This window comes from Ursus arctos, unplaced genomic scaffold (genome assembly GCF_023065955.2).
Source record: "Ursus arctos isolate Adak ecotype North America unplaced genomic scaffold, UrsArc2.0 scaffold_16, whole genome shotgun sequence".
In the NCBI taxonomy this organism is placed as follows: domain Eukaryota; kingdom Metazoa; phylum Chordata; class Mammalia; order Carnivora; family Ursidae; genus Ursus; species Ursus arctos.
The window spans coordinates 14220225-14234994 of NW_026622830.1; the positions used below are offsets into that span (position 1 = coordinate 14220225).

At 55.9% G+C, this 14770-nt stretch overlaps 1 protein-coding gene across 1 annotated transcript in view; it reads left to right on the forward strand.

The window, feature by feature from the left end:
* The first annotated feature begins 5457 nt into the window (after nt 1-5457).
* The window catches only part of CDH22 (cadherin 22), a 66371-nt gene continuing 57058 nt past the window's right edge, over nt 5458-14770 (forward strand). Inside the window, exons 1-2 of the mRNA XM_026503646.2 lie at nt 5458-5712; nt 13577-13871. Coding sequence (XP_026359431.1) covers nt 5458-5712; nt 13577-13871 — 550 coding nt within the window. The remainder of the gene's footprint in view (nt 5713-13576; nt 13872-14770) is intronic.

Below are 14770 nucleotides of genomic sequence, written 5' to 3' on the forward strand. Positions count from 1 at the left end.
TGCCCTGGCCTGCTCCACATCGCTACCGGATGCCTAACAGGCATTTGAATGGAACACGTCCAAAACTGAGTTCCTGATCTCCCCATATCTGCTCTGCCCACTGCTGTTCTCAGCTCGGTGAGAGGAAACCCCACCATTCTCCTTACTGCGGTGGCCTGATGGTCCTGCCTGGTCCCTCTCTCCCTGGCATCCCCTCTCAGACCCACAACATATCCCGCGGCACAGCTTCACTTCTCGGCACCTCCACTGCTCCCCCTTGGTCCGAGCCACCTTCACTTCTTGTCTGTGTTATTGAAATGGCCCCCCCAGCCCCCTTCCAGCCCCAGCTTCCCTCTATTTGAAACACAAGAGCTAGCCATGATGATCTTCTAAAATAGAAATTAGATTATGTCACTGCTCTTCTCAAACCCTCCCAGGATAGCGGCCCCATCTCACGGTAAAAACCCAAAGGAGACGCTGCAGACTCTGATGCCCCCTCCGTATTTTCTCTGACCCCATCTCCCACTGCTCACACCCGTCACGCCCCTTCAGCAACAAGGGGCTCCTTGCTGTTCCTCCTGCACACCAAACATGCACTGACCTCAGGACCTTTGCACTTGCTGTTCTCCCAGCTTGGAATTTTCTTCTCCCAGCTATGTGTGCAGCTCCCTCCTTCCTTCACTTTGGATCTCTGTTCCAATGTCACCTTAGCCGTGAGGCCTTCCCTGACCACCTTGTATAAATTATTATTTATAACAGATGATTGAGAGAGAGTGTGCGCTCAAATCCCCCCACCCCGCCACTTCAGTACTTCCCATACCCCTTACCCTGCTTTGTTTTTCTCCACAGCATTTACTATGAACTGTCATGTTATTTATTTGTTTATCGTCTGTCCCCCACTAGACTTGCAAGGGCAAGGCCTCTACTCATTTCTTTTCATTGTGCCTAGAACAGCACAGAGTGGAAATTCACAAATATCTGTGGAATGAATGAACATGCAGCAGATACACACGTACATGACGCCATACACGATGACATCCATGATTGCAGACACAGGCCTGCAGGCACATAGGGATCACGGAGACACAGGCCTGCAGGCACATAGGGATCACGGAGACACAGGCCTGCAGGCACGTAGGAATCACGGACGTGGACATGGTCGGGAGAGCATTGGATCAGAGCAGCCGAGGCTGAAGAGCGGAGAGGGCAAAGCCAACATTTATGGAGCCAGGCTGGGGCTTGACATTTAATCCCATTTGGGATGAAACAGCTGTGCAGTATGTTGAGCCCCGTGGCCCAGAGAAAGCCACCAACATGCTCACGATCTCCTGGGAAGGCCTCGGAGATCTGAATTCAGGCCTAAGGTTCCACAGCAGCCTCCCCTGAAGGACTGAGCCAGGGTAGGGTCCTGTGGTTACACCGCTAGGAAAACGCAGCTGAGCAGGAAAGGGAGGAAGGAGGGGGGAGAGAGGAGGCCGAAGTGTCTGCAGCAGTCCTGGCAGGGCCACGCAGAGCTGTGGAGAATTGGCAGGTGGCCAGGAAAGCTGGCCAGCACGGCTGAGAGGGGCCCCGGTGGGCGGTGAGAAGGCCGGGGGAGGAGGGAGAGGTAGGGCTATGAGGGCCCCGACCCTCAGGCTGCAGGACACGCCAGGCAGGCGCGAGGGCGTTCAGCAGAGGGGGCAGGCCAGGGCGGAGGGGCAGTCACCCTCATCTTGCCAAGCGTGCCCCCTGGCACTGGGCTGCAGCCACGGAGAGGCGTGACTTTTGCTGTTCCTTCAAAGGTGCCCCACACCAAGGGGAATCCAAGCCTGGGTTCGAGACCGCAGTCTGCCATCAAGGAGCCTATGCAACTTTGGACAGCACTCTTTACTTTGCCCCTCTCTAAAGTGGGATTTGACCTCTGGCCTTTGCCCCAGGCAGTCCTGCCACAGAGAGCTCCTTCTCCTCCCCCACACCCCAAATCCCACATGTCCAAATCCTTCTTACACTTTAACTTCAAATGCCACCTTCTCTACAATGCCGTCCCCCCTCTGCGCCCCACTGTGCTGTGCTTGGCCCTCCTGTGTTGAAGGATTTCCATCATGCAATCCCCTTATGGCCAGAGACCATTTCGGTCTCCCGTGGTTTTTATTCTATTAAACTCCTCCAAACACTTCTCCGTACACACAGAATACAATGGAAACTGCTTTCCCTCTCCCAGTCCTCCCTGATCCGGCCTGTGTCCCCCAGTCCTGACTCATCTTCAGCCACCCCCTTGCTCGGCACCAGCCACAGTGGCCTCTGGACCTTTGCATGTGCTGTTCCCTCTGCGTGGAATCATTTTGTGCCAGGCTCCTTCTCATCTTTCCAGATCCACCAAATGTTACCTCCTCTGAGAGGCCCTCCCTGATATCACATCTGCGATAAGACAACCACTCCAGCCCTTCCATCATTCTCTTCCTCCCCCTTTCCTGTTTTATATGCCTCCTTAACACTGATCACCCCCAGAAACATATGGTAGATTTCTTTCCTTTATAACTAGGAGGTCAACCCCCTATTTTGTTTATTGCTTTGTTCCCAGTGCCCAGCGCAGGGGCTGGCATCAGGGAGGTGTGGTAAATATTTGTTGAAACAGTAAATGCATAACCAGAAGAAATGCATCTCTCTCCTGATATATAGCTGAGTAACCGATTGTATCTTGCTGTCTTCACAGAGAAACGATTTTGAAAGTATGTTGAATGAATGAATGAATGAATGAATGCATTTCTGTCTCCCCACTTGTAGTAGATGCTGATGTTTGATGGATGAATGAATGAATGACAGAATCTTTGAAAAGGTGGTGTAAAGAAAGAAAAGGAAGGAGGGAGAGGGAAGGAGAGAGAGTAGCAATGGGGTGCCTGCAAACACGGGGTGGGGGATCGGCCCTTGTTCCCACCTCCTGTACCCCCACAGCTCTCCCCAGAGGTGGCCCCAGCCTCCCCCCATACCCACCCTCCCGCTGGCCCCTCCCCTGTGCGTCCCTGCAGGGCTGTGATGGGTCCTGGAACTGCCTGATGGAGTCAGGGGAACAGTTCCTGCCGAGCCCGCAGGGAAGTCATAAGCTCCAGGAAATGAAGGCTGCGGAGCGATGCCCCCTCCTCACCCATAACTCCAGCCTCATTACGACCAGCCCAGGCTGTAATGCGGGGAATCAAAGCCCAATCCCCAGAGGCGGCAGCATAGCTCCAGGATCGCGCAGAGCAGGGCCACAAGGAGAGGGGGGTGTCCTCATCTCTTGGCTCTGCCTTCATGCTAGACCCCACGTAGTGGGTGAGGAAGGGGTGAGACGGGGGTGCCGGGGAAGCTCGCACCAGGGTCATGGGCCCTCCTGGCCTCCGTTAGTTCAGGGTGGGGCCTGAAGGGAAAGAGGGAACAGCACGGTCCCATGTTCAGGACTCCTCTCTCCTCTCTTCCCTAGGGGCTGTGTGGTTTTCTCCTTCTCACTGCCCTGAAATGCAGCTTTAACCTCCTCACCATCTCCCCTTCCAACAGATGACTCCCTACCCTGAACCCCTTCTGTAAGGAAGTTCCTTTGCCCGTGTGGGGAAAGAACACTGGGGAATCAAGCATCTGCAGAATGGGTACAAAACGCCAGCCTCACAGTTGCTATGACTCCCACAAGTTAGTGAAAGGCATGAGAGCCGCCCGCTGTGGTCCTGGGTCACAGGAGGTGGTCTCCATTTCTTCTGCCCCAAAGATTCCAGCCACCTCTTTGTTCCGCAGGAGAACCTGGCCCATCTTCTGCGCAGCCATACACCCCAAGTTTCCAACCAAACTCCCCCAACCAGCCAAATGCTCCCTAGGCTGCCTACACACTCCTCTGCCCCAAGGCCCACCCCTTTCTTCCCGGCCACTCAGAAGCCCCCTCCTCCAAGAAACAGCCGGGATTCCCTCCCACTCACCTTCCCCTTCCAGGCACCAGGGCTCACTCTCTTCCCTGAGTCCTTCTTAGAGCCCTGCTCACATGCCACCTGGCATTTACATTGCTCACCCCACTAAACTGGGAGCTTATTTCTTTGTCCTAGTACCCAGCCCAAACCCAGCGAAGCCAATGCTCAGTGGAATTGAGTGGTTGAACTGAACTGAACTGGGCTTGGGGAGAGGAGTGGGGATTGAGCCCCTCACCTCCACTCAGTCTTGTCAGTACCTGAAATTCCTCCATTAAAGCAGCGTTGCTGTCCCCTGTAAACACCCACATTAAGCCATTATTCATCATTATGGCTTGAGTAGGAGTTAGTCCCTCAGATCCTTTCTTGCTGAAAGCAGGATCTGATGGAGGTGAGGGAAGGAGAGATGGATTGATCTGGGGACGGCGGTGCTGGTCCAGGAGAGGGGAGAAGAGTCTCTCTGGCGCTGCGAAAGGAAGGTTTTCTGGGGGAATGTGGAGACACCATGGCAAGCTCAGAGGGGTTGTGGCCCTGCCCAGAGTCACTCAGGGCACCTCCAAGCAAGGCCCCCTGGGATTCAGGGGCCCCACCCCTGTAGGCGGGCTGTGCAAGATCAGAGGGCCTTCCCTGGGCTCCTCTCACCTGCTCCAGAAGGAGGGAATGACCTCTCACCTGCTTTGAGAAGGTGGGAATGTGGGTGGTGGGCTGGGTGCTGGACTCTGTGCACCCAGGAGGCCTGGGTCCTGGGAGCCCTTGAAGACCCCTTCTAGAGGGGCCTGCTCCTTCTCTTGGGTGGGGGATTTCCAGGGGGTGGGCTGGGCTGGACAGATTGCCAGCCAGCGTCAGGGGAAGCAGCTGGTAAGGCCTCTGCTCCCTTGGGCATGGGGGCTGGTGGAGGACCACGGAGAAGGAGCTGGGTGAGGGGCCATGAGAAAGTAGGGGGAGGCGGGGAGAGGATAGATGTGTGACGGGAGTTGAAAGGAAGGAGCGGGGCTGGTGGGGGGTGGGGGAAAAGAAGCAGAACTACTAGACCCGGGGCCCAAGAAGGCAGGGACCACTATGGGTCACGGCAGGGGCTTAACTGGTACCTAAAAGACGAGAGGTGAGAGGTCGACTCAACCCGCCCTGCCCCCACAAGGCGCCTCCTCTGATGTTCTCTTGTTTCTCTCGCAGGCTCCGGGCCGGGTCGGGACGGCCCCTAGCCCTCCGGGGATCGGCCGGGCCCCAACCAGCAGCCCTCTGCGCGGGGACCATGGCGCACACCAGCCTCGGGAGCCGCGGAGGCACCGCCTGGTGATCCGGCCGCGGCGGCAGCGAGGGGGGCGCGGGCGGGGACCCCGGGGGCCGTCCATGCCCCGGGTGCGGCCGCGCCCCCTCCCCTGCAGCCGGGCGCCCCCGCCGCTGGGCGGCGCGCAGGGCCGCGGGCCAGTCCGGGTGCCCCGTCGGGGGCCGCGCCCCGGCGGCCGCGCTGAAGCCACCATGTGACGCGGGGCCGCTCCGTCGTGCCACCGAGCGGCGACGCCCCGGTGCCTCCCGTCCAGGCTCCCGGGCCCCGGCCCGGCGCAGGCCAAGCATGAGGCCGCGGCCCGACGGTCGGGGGCTCCGGGCGGGAGCCGCGCTGTCGCCCGCGCTGCTGCTGCTGCTGCTGCTGCCGCCGCCGCCGCCGCTGCCGGGACGCCTGTGGGCGGCGGGCACCCCCGCGCCGGCGGCCCCCGGGACTCGGCAGGACGGCGCGCCAGGCGCGGGCCGCGTGAAGCGCGGCTGGGTGTGGAACCAGTTCTTCGTGGTGGAGGAGTACACGGGCACGGAGCCCCTGTACGTGGGCAAGGTAAAGTGGGCCCCCGCACACGCTGCCCCGCGCCCAGGACCCCGGAGTCACCCACTGGGAGACGCTAGGGACCCCGTTCCCCCCAAGTCCCAGTCCTGGGTGCCTCCTCCCAGCCTGCACCTGGCCTGGGACAGACAGCAGGATGGCGGGCTTGGCTTGCTTGCCCCCGCCCCGCGCCCTCCTCCCGTCCCCCTCCCCTGTGCATCTCAGAGCAGAGAGAACTAGTAGGTAAACCCAGGCCGGCTTGTAGCTGGATGCATGCAGAATGTAGAAACAGGTTTGCAGATCTGATCATGACACACACATACTGTCCCCACTCTGCTTAAAATTCTTCAATAGCTTCCCATGCACTTGGGGTCAAGTCCAAATTTCACCGGGCTCCCTACAAAGATCTGGCTTCCCTGTAGCCTTACCTCCTGCCACACTCTTCCGAGTTTCAGGGTCGGGGCTCTTCTGATGGTCCTCACAGTGCCCTGCTCCTGCCACCACTCCTCCCCTCCGCCTGGGTTATTTCCTCCCCCTGCACAGGTCTGTCCCGCTCCTTCTGCTGATTACTTTATACTGACACTCAGGTGGAGACCTCAAATGCCACATGTCCGGAGAAGCCAGCCTGACCACACCAGGCTTAGGCAGATCCCCCTGGATATGGCCATCCGTCCCTGTCACGTGCCATCCAAGGTCCCCATAGCTTTCCTTCACACTTCATTATGCATGTGTTTGTTTGATGATGCAGTTAATGTATATATTTCCTATCAGACCGTGTTTGTCTTGCTCACTGTTAAATCCAGCACCAAGCACACACATTGTTCATAAACTGTTCGTATTACATGAATGAATGAAGGAAAGCTACTTTCTCAAACTGAGTAAATGCTGGTTAATGTGGCTAAGGGTCTGTGCCTGAGGGGTATATGAAGCTAGGAAGGACTTTTGTTCAACCCTTCAATTCTTAGCTCCTCGTGTGTGTGATGCTGGAGAGGCAAAGGCAAGTAAAATCCAGCCTCTGCCATTTGGGGGCTCCCCAGAGTAGCTCTGGTACATGAAAAGCTTCAGAGGTGAGCTCCTAGCACTGAGTAGGCATTAAGTAAATGGTATCTGTTGGCTGGCTTGGTGGAGGAGAACACACTTGAGCAGGGTTTTGATGGATGAGTAGGAGTTTGTTGGGCTGATGAGAAAGAAGGCGTACCTAGCCTGTGCAAAGACTCGGAGGCCTGAGGGAGCCTGGCTTAGTCAGAGACTTGTCAGCAGTTGAAGTATGGAAGTGAAGGGTGTGGTAGGGCACAATTCTCTGGTTTCTGCTTGTCAGCCTTCCGGGAAGTTTTGGTCAGTAGAGACGGGGGAGGGGACCAACTCTGGAGTTTCCCGTGAGCTGAATGGGTCTGAGAATTGGGAGGCTGATCAACCTGCTCGGGTCAGAGGCTCAGGGTTCAGGGAGGGGAGGAAGGCCTTGGGGTAAATCTCCGGGCTTCTCTTGCAGGAAACCCTGATTTTCTCTGGTCTAGACACAGTAATCCCTGGTTCTTGGCTACTTTCCCCTCCATCCATGTCCTTGCTCGAGGTCACCCAGCAAACTAGTGGCAGAGCCTAGGGCTCCCGACTGCCAGCCAGGGCCGTGAGATGGTGGGGCTGGCAGAATGGGGTGAGGGGATGGGGAAGAAGGGCCGAGTTCCGGCTAGGCTGTAGCCAGTGCTGAGGTTACTAAGATCGCAGGCTGGGGGACCAGACGCCCCTGAGCTTCAGGCCTGCCTCAGCCAACCCACAAACCGTATTACCTTGAACAAGTTACGTCACCTCCCCGAACCTGTCTCTTCATCTGTAATAGGGGGGCTAAGAGAGCCCATTTCCTAGGGTTTTTGAAGGGATTAAAAAGAAAACAGCCTATACTGTGTTCAGCCTCCAGCCTGGTTGGTATTTCATTGTTGTTTTCTCATTATTCCATACGAAGCACTTAATCCTTAAACTGCAAGGTAGAAATCATCCTTCCCTTTTGTAGCAAGGAAACCGAGGCTGAGAGAGGGCTAAGTCCTAAAGGGGGCAAGCAACTTGGCCAGGACTCGAACCCGTGTATGTCGGAGGCCAGTCCCAGCCTGATTCTCCCAACCTCTCCGAGACAACCAGGCCTGGGAGGGGGACTTGGGTCCAGGAAACCCCCAGAGAGACAGGGAAGGACTCGCACATCGGCCTCAATGTCAGCCTGGTGCTGTCAGGTACCTGAGCTCTGTGGTCCGCCCAGCAGCTGGGGCTCTGAGGCCTCCCCAGCCACCCAAGTCCTGAAACCATGAGAGAACCCGCTGCTGATTCAGCACTTTGCCCTGCATCTTGCTAACCATTAGCATCTCTAAAGCATGGGGGAATCCCATCCCTGTCTCCAGGAACCAGAGTCTGTGGCCTTAGGAAGTCCCTTCATTATAAGACCGGGAAACTGAGGCCGGAGGCAGAGAACATCAGACCAAGGTCACCCAGCAACGCGGTGACAGAACCAACGCTAGAGACCGGATTTCTGGACACCAGCTTGGGGCCCAGTGCAATGTGACTGCCCTTGACCATGAGCCAAGTATTGTGCCCAGCCCAGGTGTCTTTCTTATCCTTGGGGCAACCTCTCCTAATATCCCCGTGGCTGCCACAACCATGTTATCCCCCACTCCATCATCTTCACCCAGAGCCCCCCTCTCTTCTTCCCAGAGCCCATCTCTGTGCAGGGAAGAAAGAGAAGTTTCCATCTCTTTGCAAACATTTGTCCAGAACACATTTCCTTTGGAAAAGTGGTAGATAGTATGTGGTTCAAGGGGGCCAGCTGGAGCCAGGCCGCCGGGGCTCAAGTCCCAGCTCTGCTCCTTATTATCTCTCTGAGCCTGGCCACATTACTTAACCTCTCTGAACCTCAGGTTCCTTATCTGTTGAGCGAGGCCGTTCCTACCCCCCGCCCAGGGTTGTGGGGAGGAATCACTGAGTTAGCATATGTCAAGAGCCTAGAAGAGCAAGTGAGCGCCTGGCACCTGACATGTGCCGGGTGTTAGATTTATAATTATAGGTCTCACCTGGTATTTCCACCAGTTTGGGCATCCTAGCTACACAGACACTCCCAACCCCTGCCCCCAACCATGAAAGCCTTCTCGGCAACCCAGCAACCCGATGTCCCAGTTTCTCACCCCCAGGTGGTGGGGGTGGGAGTGGGGGAGGGGGAGGTGGTCGCTTAGCCCACCCCTCATTCTGTATTCAATAGGAATATGAGCTTGGACTTCTAAAACCCACCTGTCCCCATGCCAGCCGAGCCCCACCTCTGTGCACACACACGCATGCAGACACACACACACACACACACACACAGACAGTCGCACCACTCTCTCTCGCTCTTCGCTCTTCGGGGAGAAAGGACTTCTCCACAGTTTCAGTGAATTCACTGCTTCCCGGTCCCCCGCCCCAGGGAGCTGCTCGGAGCATCGTCCTTGTCGAATTCCAAAGGTAGCTTAGCAACGGTACCATCCGCCGAGTGAACCCCGGGCGCCCAACGGTAACCTATTTTACAAGCGCCTTCTCCATCACTCACTGCCAGGCTCCTGTCGGCACCCGCAGGAACCACTGGGGTCCGTGGTTGTCGCCTCAGCCCCGCACCCGCCGCTCCCTCCGCCGTCCTGCCCCCCTGGGCGGCCTGGCCCACCTTCCCGGCACCTGCTCCCAACACCCACCCTCAAAGCAACCTCCCAGATTTCCATACAATCTGGGTACTTTGACTAATCCCTTTTCTGAACTGTAATTTCCCCCGAGGCTTCTGTCAGCTGGATGTGGATTTTGTAGGATTTTTAATTTTTAAAAAAAAAAGAAAGATAGAATTATGGGGTCAGCACTTATGACCAACTCCTGTGGGCGGTGAGATCTATTTTAGATATACAGCAGGATTAAAGTGGGGAGGGGAGCAGATTTAATTAAGTTGCTAATATTTAAAGAAAATTGATGAACTCTTGGTTTACGAGAAGCACCGGCGTGAACAGACCCCTCATTCCGGGGGAGGCTTTTTATTTGATTTGCTTTCCGTTTAAATCCTGGACTCGTTTTATTTGCGTAGCTGCGCTGTCCGTTTAATTGTCTTTAATAAGGAAAACGTACTTCTGCTCGCATTTAATTTTGATTTAATTAGGAGGAAGTAATTAATGGCCTCGTAAAGCCCATTTTTCAGTTCCCCCCGGGATGAGAAGCCATCACTCTTGTGTTTTTCACGTTGTTTATGACCTAGGGCTGGGGCCTGAGGAGGGGGGAGATCTCTCCTGGGGCCGTCCACACTTGATAGCGGTGGAAGGAACCCAGGATGTGGAGTCAGGTTTCGGGCTTGCCCCTTGCTGGCTGTGTGACTCTAGGGAAGATAGAGTCCCTCTCTGATCCTCAGCTTGCCAACCTGTGCTGTAAGGAGAGAATGACCTCTGATTCGCAAGATCCTAATGAGACATCAATGAGGTTTCAGTGAAGTGTCTAGAAGTGTATCTAGTGACTCTTCGCTCTAGTCTAGCTCAAGTGTACCTGGGATTTAACAGTGACTGGATCCTCCAGAAAAAGCAGGTGGGGGAATTCTAGTGACTGTTGTATATTTCATTCTTCATCTATCTGATATGTTTGGTGCCCTGCCTTGTGCCAGGTACTGGGTAGAAGGAAACGAACAGCCATATGCTTGGTCCTCAAGGAGCTCACATCTCACACTCGCATGTGCATGTACTCTTACACACACTCAACTCTCAGTTCCTCCGGTATTTACTCTGCAGGCATACTCAGGACACCTATGTGAGCTAGGCATGGGGAGTTCAGACAGGCATGAATCAGTTAGTCCAAATCCTTGAGGCCCTGGACAGCTGGGGAGACAGATGTGCAATACTGAGGTGTTACGGGGGAGTGTGAAGCTGAGGGGAGTGTGTAGGGGGCAGGATGAAGGCTCTTCAACCAAATGGCAAGGGGGGCAGCCGAGAGGACTGCCTGAAGGAGACAAGCCGAGTTTAAAAGACAGGAAGGTACTAGATGATGCCGCTGTCTCTCCTGTGGGTCAGGATTTCAACCTACGGTCTCGTGTCAGGAGATGGGGGGATAAAGTGGGTGACCCTCAGTCCCTCCTGAGCCAGGGTGGGAAAAGGAGAGGGAATTGATCTGCACCGAGCACCCACTTTGTGCCAGGAGTTTCCACACGTTATCTTATGAATTGTCGGAATGTGTGGGAGCCATATCATATCCTTTACAGATGAGAAGACTGAGGCTCAGAGAAGGGTAGCCTCTCTGGCTCAGGGCCAGGTCCCAGGCCAGAGGCAAAGCCTAAGCTGGCACCCAGCTGTTCCTGATCCTGAAGCCCTCTCCTGATTTGTGATTTGCAGTCCTTTTCCAAATGATGGAGCAGAGGCTCGGGTAGAAGAGGCTGCCCGTGACTGTGGCGGGTTCAAGACAAAAGATGTGTCCGGGCCTCTCCCCCAGACAGACTGACAGACCCACAGAGGCTGCAGACAGACAAACTGAATGTAGGAGTCAAACAGACGTAGGCCCAGCTCAGTGTCATCACCTGGGAAAGGGGATAACTCGACGTGTGCTCCGACATTAAATTAGATTTCTGCAGAGGCCTGCAACACACCTGGCACGTGGTAGGCTCTCCATAAACAAGAGCACCGTCCTCCAGCCTCCACTCACAGCTGAGAGTCTTGGGAAAAGTCCTTCTGGGGGTAGAGACGCAGGCACACCCTCTTCATTCTGGAGACAGGACTCGCGGAGGCAGGGCACGCAGCCCCAGCGCAGACCCACAGCTCCGAGCTCTGAGCTCCTGCCTTCCCTCCCCAACCCGGTCAGCCCTGTCTGACTCTGCAGTCCCCAGGGAGTGGCTACTGGGCCACAGCGTGAGCGCTATGTCATCCTTCACGGAAGAAGAACATCGGTGACATCACCGTTGGTTCCACTCTCTCCTCCCCCACTCCTCACTTGTGAGTGATCCCTGTCCGGGGTCTGAGTTCACATGTAAGTAAGGTCTGCAGGGACCCTGATAGAGACCCAGGGGGCAGAAAGGGAAGGCAACAATGGTCTACCCAGCATTAGGTCATTACAAACACGCTCTCATTGAGTCCTCACCGCACCTGTGCCAGGGAGGGCTTGATCTGATTTCTCAGGTGGGAAAACAGGAAGAATGAATCAGCCCATGATCACAACATTAGTGCGTGATGGGATCAGGAGATTGGCCTCCCGAACTCAGCTCTGGGACACAGCAGGTGACTCCCCCTCTCTGCATTCCCATTTTCTCATCTGAGAAATGGGAAGAACAATGTTTCATAGGGCAGAGGTGAAAACGGATAAGATTATCGCTGTTAAGTGTCCCCCCACATGCTGACAGCGTAAGCAGACACCGGTTCTGATTGGAAAGCAGGGTGAGGCGCTGGAGGAGGGGGACAAGTTCACCCTCTCCTATCCCCACATCCCCCCCTGGCCAAGGTGGAGGAAAAGCATAAACAGCAAACAGGAGAGACAGGTCTCCTCATCCCCGGCACTGCCAATGATTCAGGGCTGACGTCCTGAGATAATTTTATTGGGGGCATTAAACTGAGTTATGAGGTTTTTACAATCCAGCCACTTATGAGAAATCTATTAACAGTAACTGGACAGGAAGAAGGCTTCTCAGTGGAGCCCAGAACGGGCATTAATTGGGGCAATCTATAACAGGACGGGGACCCGGGAAGGTTCCACCAGACGCCTCCATTTACTCCCCGCAATTTCTGCTGAGAATCAGCAGACTCGCCAAAAAGAGAGAGATGCCCATTAATCGGCTAATGAAATATGAAAATGTTTATGGGCCATTCAATCTTCCAAATGGCACTTCTATAATCCACCTTTCAGACACAGAGTTCCACCAACAGAATTTATACCCGGGCTCCTCCTGTATGGCAAGGGGTGGGTTTTCATCCCCATTCGTGACTACTTCATTGGCACCTGTTGTCCTGCTGAGTGGGCTGGAGTATGTGGCATCCTGGTCCGAAAGGGGCTTTAGGGATTCTCTCACTCACGCAACATCTCTATGGAAGCTTCGAGTAGAGCAGGGGCCCACCCAAGGTCACCAGCTTCATCAGATGCTTTTCCCTCTGCTTAGAGCTGCCTCGGAAATTTGGGCATAGGAGGATCAGGACCTAGGTGTTTCTATTTGGGAGAACAGTCCTGCTACTGCTTCCTTGCCTTATCTCAGTTCAGTGAGAACAGCCTGGGATTTGGAGCCTGACGGTGCCTGGATTAAAGCCCAGTTATATATAGCTAACATTTAGTAAATAATATAATAGTAATGATAGCTACCATTTATTGGACCCTTATTATGTCTCAGGCAGGGCTGATTTTCAGCCAGTACATACCAGGGTCGTTTTGCCGGTCTTTAAGATAGTGAAAAAGCTCCCCACCTGCGGTAAATGGTCTTTCTCCTCTCCCTCACCCCAGTTCCCTCAGCTCCCCGGACCTCTCCGTGATTCAGCAGCCAGAGGGTCCTGCCTGGCCCCGCCAGGGCCCTGCTGCGGTACAACTCTGTGGCAGTGCCCCTGCCGGGCTGGCTGGTAAATTTTGTGTGTCCCGTGCTGCCAGGCAGGTGCTAGTGCCTTCTGTAGACTTTAAACTTTTTTTTGTAAGAACTCTGAATAGATAAGTACGTGAATTGCTTAGCACAGTGTCTGGCATGGAGTAGGTGTTCCTTCAGTGTGCCTTCCCTTTCCTCCCCGCTCCCTTCACCCCTGTCCCCACCACCTGCCAAACTCAGAGTCTGGGGGGTGGGGTTGGACCCATAACTCAGAGTGGGGTCAGAGACAGCCCTTTGGAAGCTAGAAATGCAAACTCCCTGGCCCCGCCCCAGACCCACTGACCCTCCTCCCTGCCTCCCCAGATCCACTCGGACTCTGACGAGGGTGATGGGGCCATCAAGTACACCATCTCAGGCGAGGGCGCTGGGACCATCTTCCTGATCGATGAGCTGACAGGAGACATCCATGCCATGGAGCGCCTGGACCGCGAGCAGAAAACTTTCTACACACTGCGGGCTCAGGCTCGGGATCGTGCCACCAACCGCCTGCTAGAGCCCGAGTCGGAGTTCATCATCAAGGTGCAGGACATCAACGACAGCGAGCCCCGCTTCCTGCATGGCCCGTACATTGGAAGCGTGGCTGAGCTCTCACCCACAGGTGGGCGGTGGGCTCTGGGGGCACCGGGCTGAGCCAGGGGCTGGGGTGAGGGGGCTCCCAGGTTCCGAGTGAGAGCCTGCTGTGGGGAGTGGCTGATAATCTGGGGAGAGGCAGGAGAGACAGGAACTGCTGCCCCAGGCAGGGGGGTACAGGCATGAGCCCAGGTGCCCACACATGCTCAGGCATAGGGATGACACGGTCACAGCGGCACACCTGGACAAAGGCACACACGTGACCTCAGGCACATACATGGACACCATCCCCACATGGACATGGACCTACGTGTGGCCACAGCAACACCCTTGGACGTGGTCACCCCCACAGGCCCAGCCCCACTTACAGGCTCAGCTGCCCACCTGTATGCAGCCCTTGCCCAGAGTTCAGCTCCACACAGACCTCGCACAGCCCTTGGCCACAAGCCCACACGGGCGCTGGCACAACTGAACACGGGCCCGCCTACAGCTGGAAAGAACCAGAGTGAAACACAGCTGGAACGAGGCCCAAGCACATGACCGGACATAGCCTCACACCCGACAGAGCCCTGTACAGCGCCCCTCAGGAAACAGCCCCCCACACAGACGGAGCTTATGCACAGACACGGCCACCTACACAGCCACAGGCCAGAGCCACGAACAGACGTGACCCTCCCGGGGCCAGGCTCCACCAGAGTGTAGCCACACAGGGATGAGCACGGCGACAGAGCCAACAGCATCCAGACAGCTTCGTTCTCTGCCCATGGGAGACCCCAACACCCCAAGACCCAGCCCCCTGGGAACACAGGTTCACAGAGAGGGCTGAGCCCCAGACACAGGTCAGCCGCATGTAGCCAGGCATGGCCGCTAGTGTACAGGGGCGCTGGGGACGTGCCGTGATATGGGAAAGCCAGGAGCCCACACACT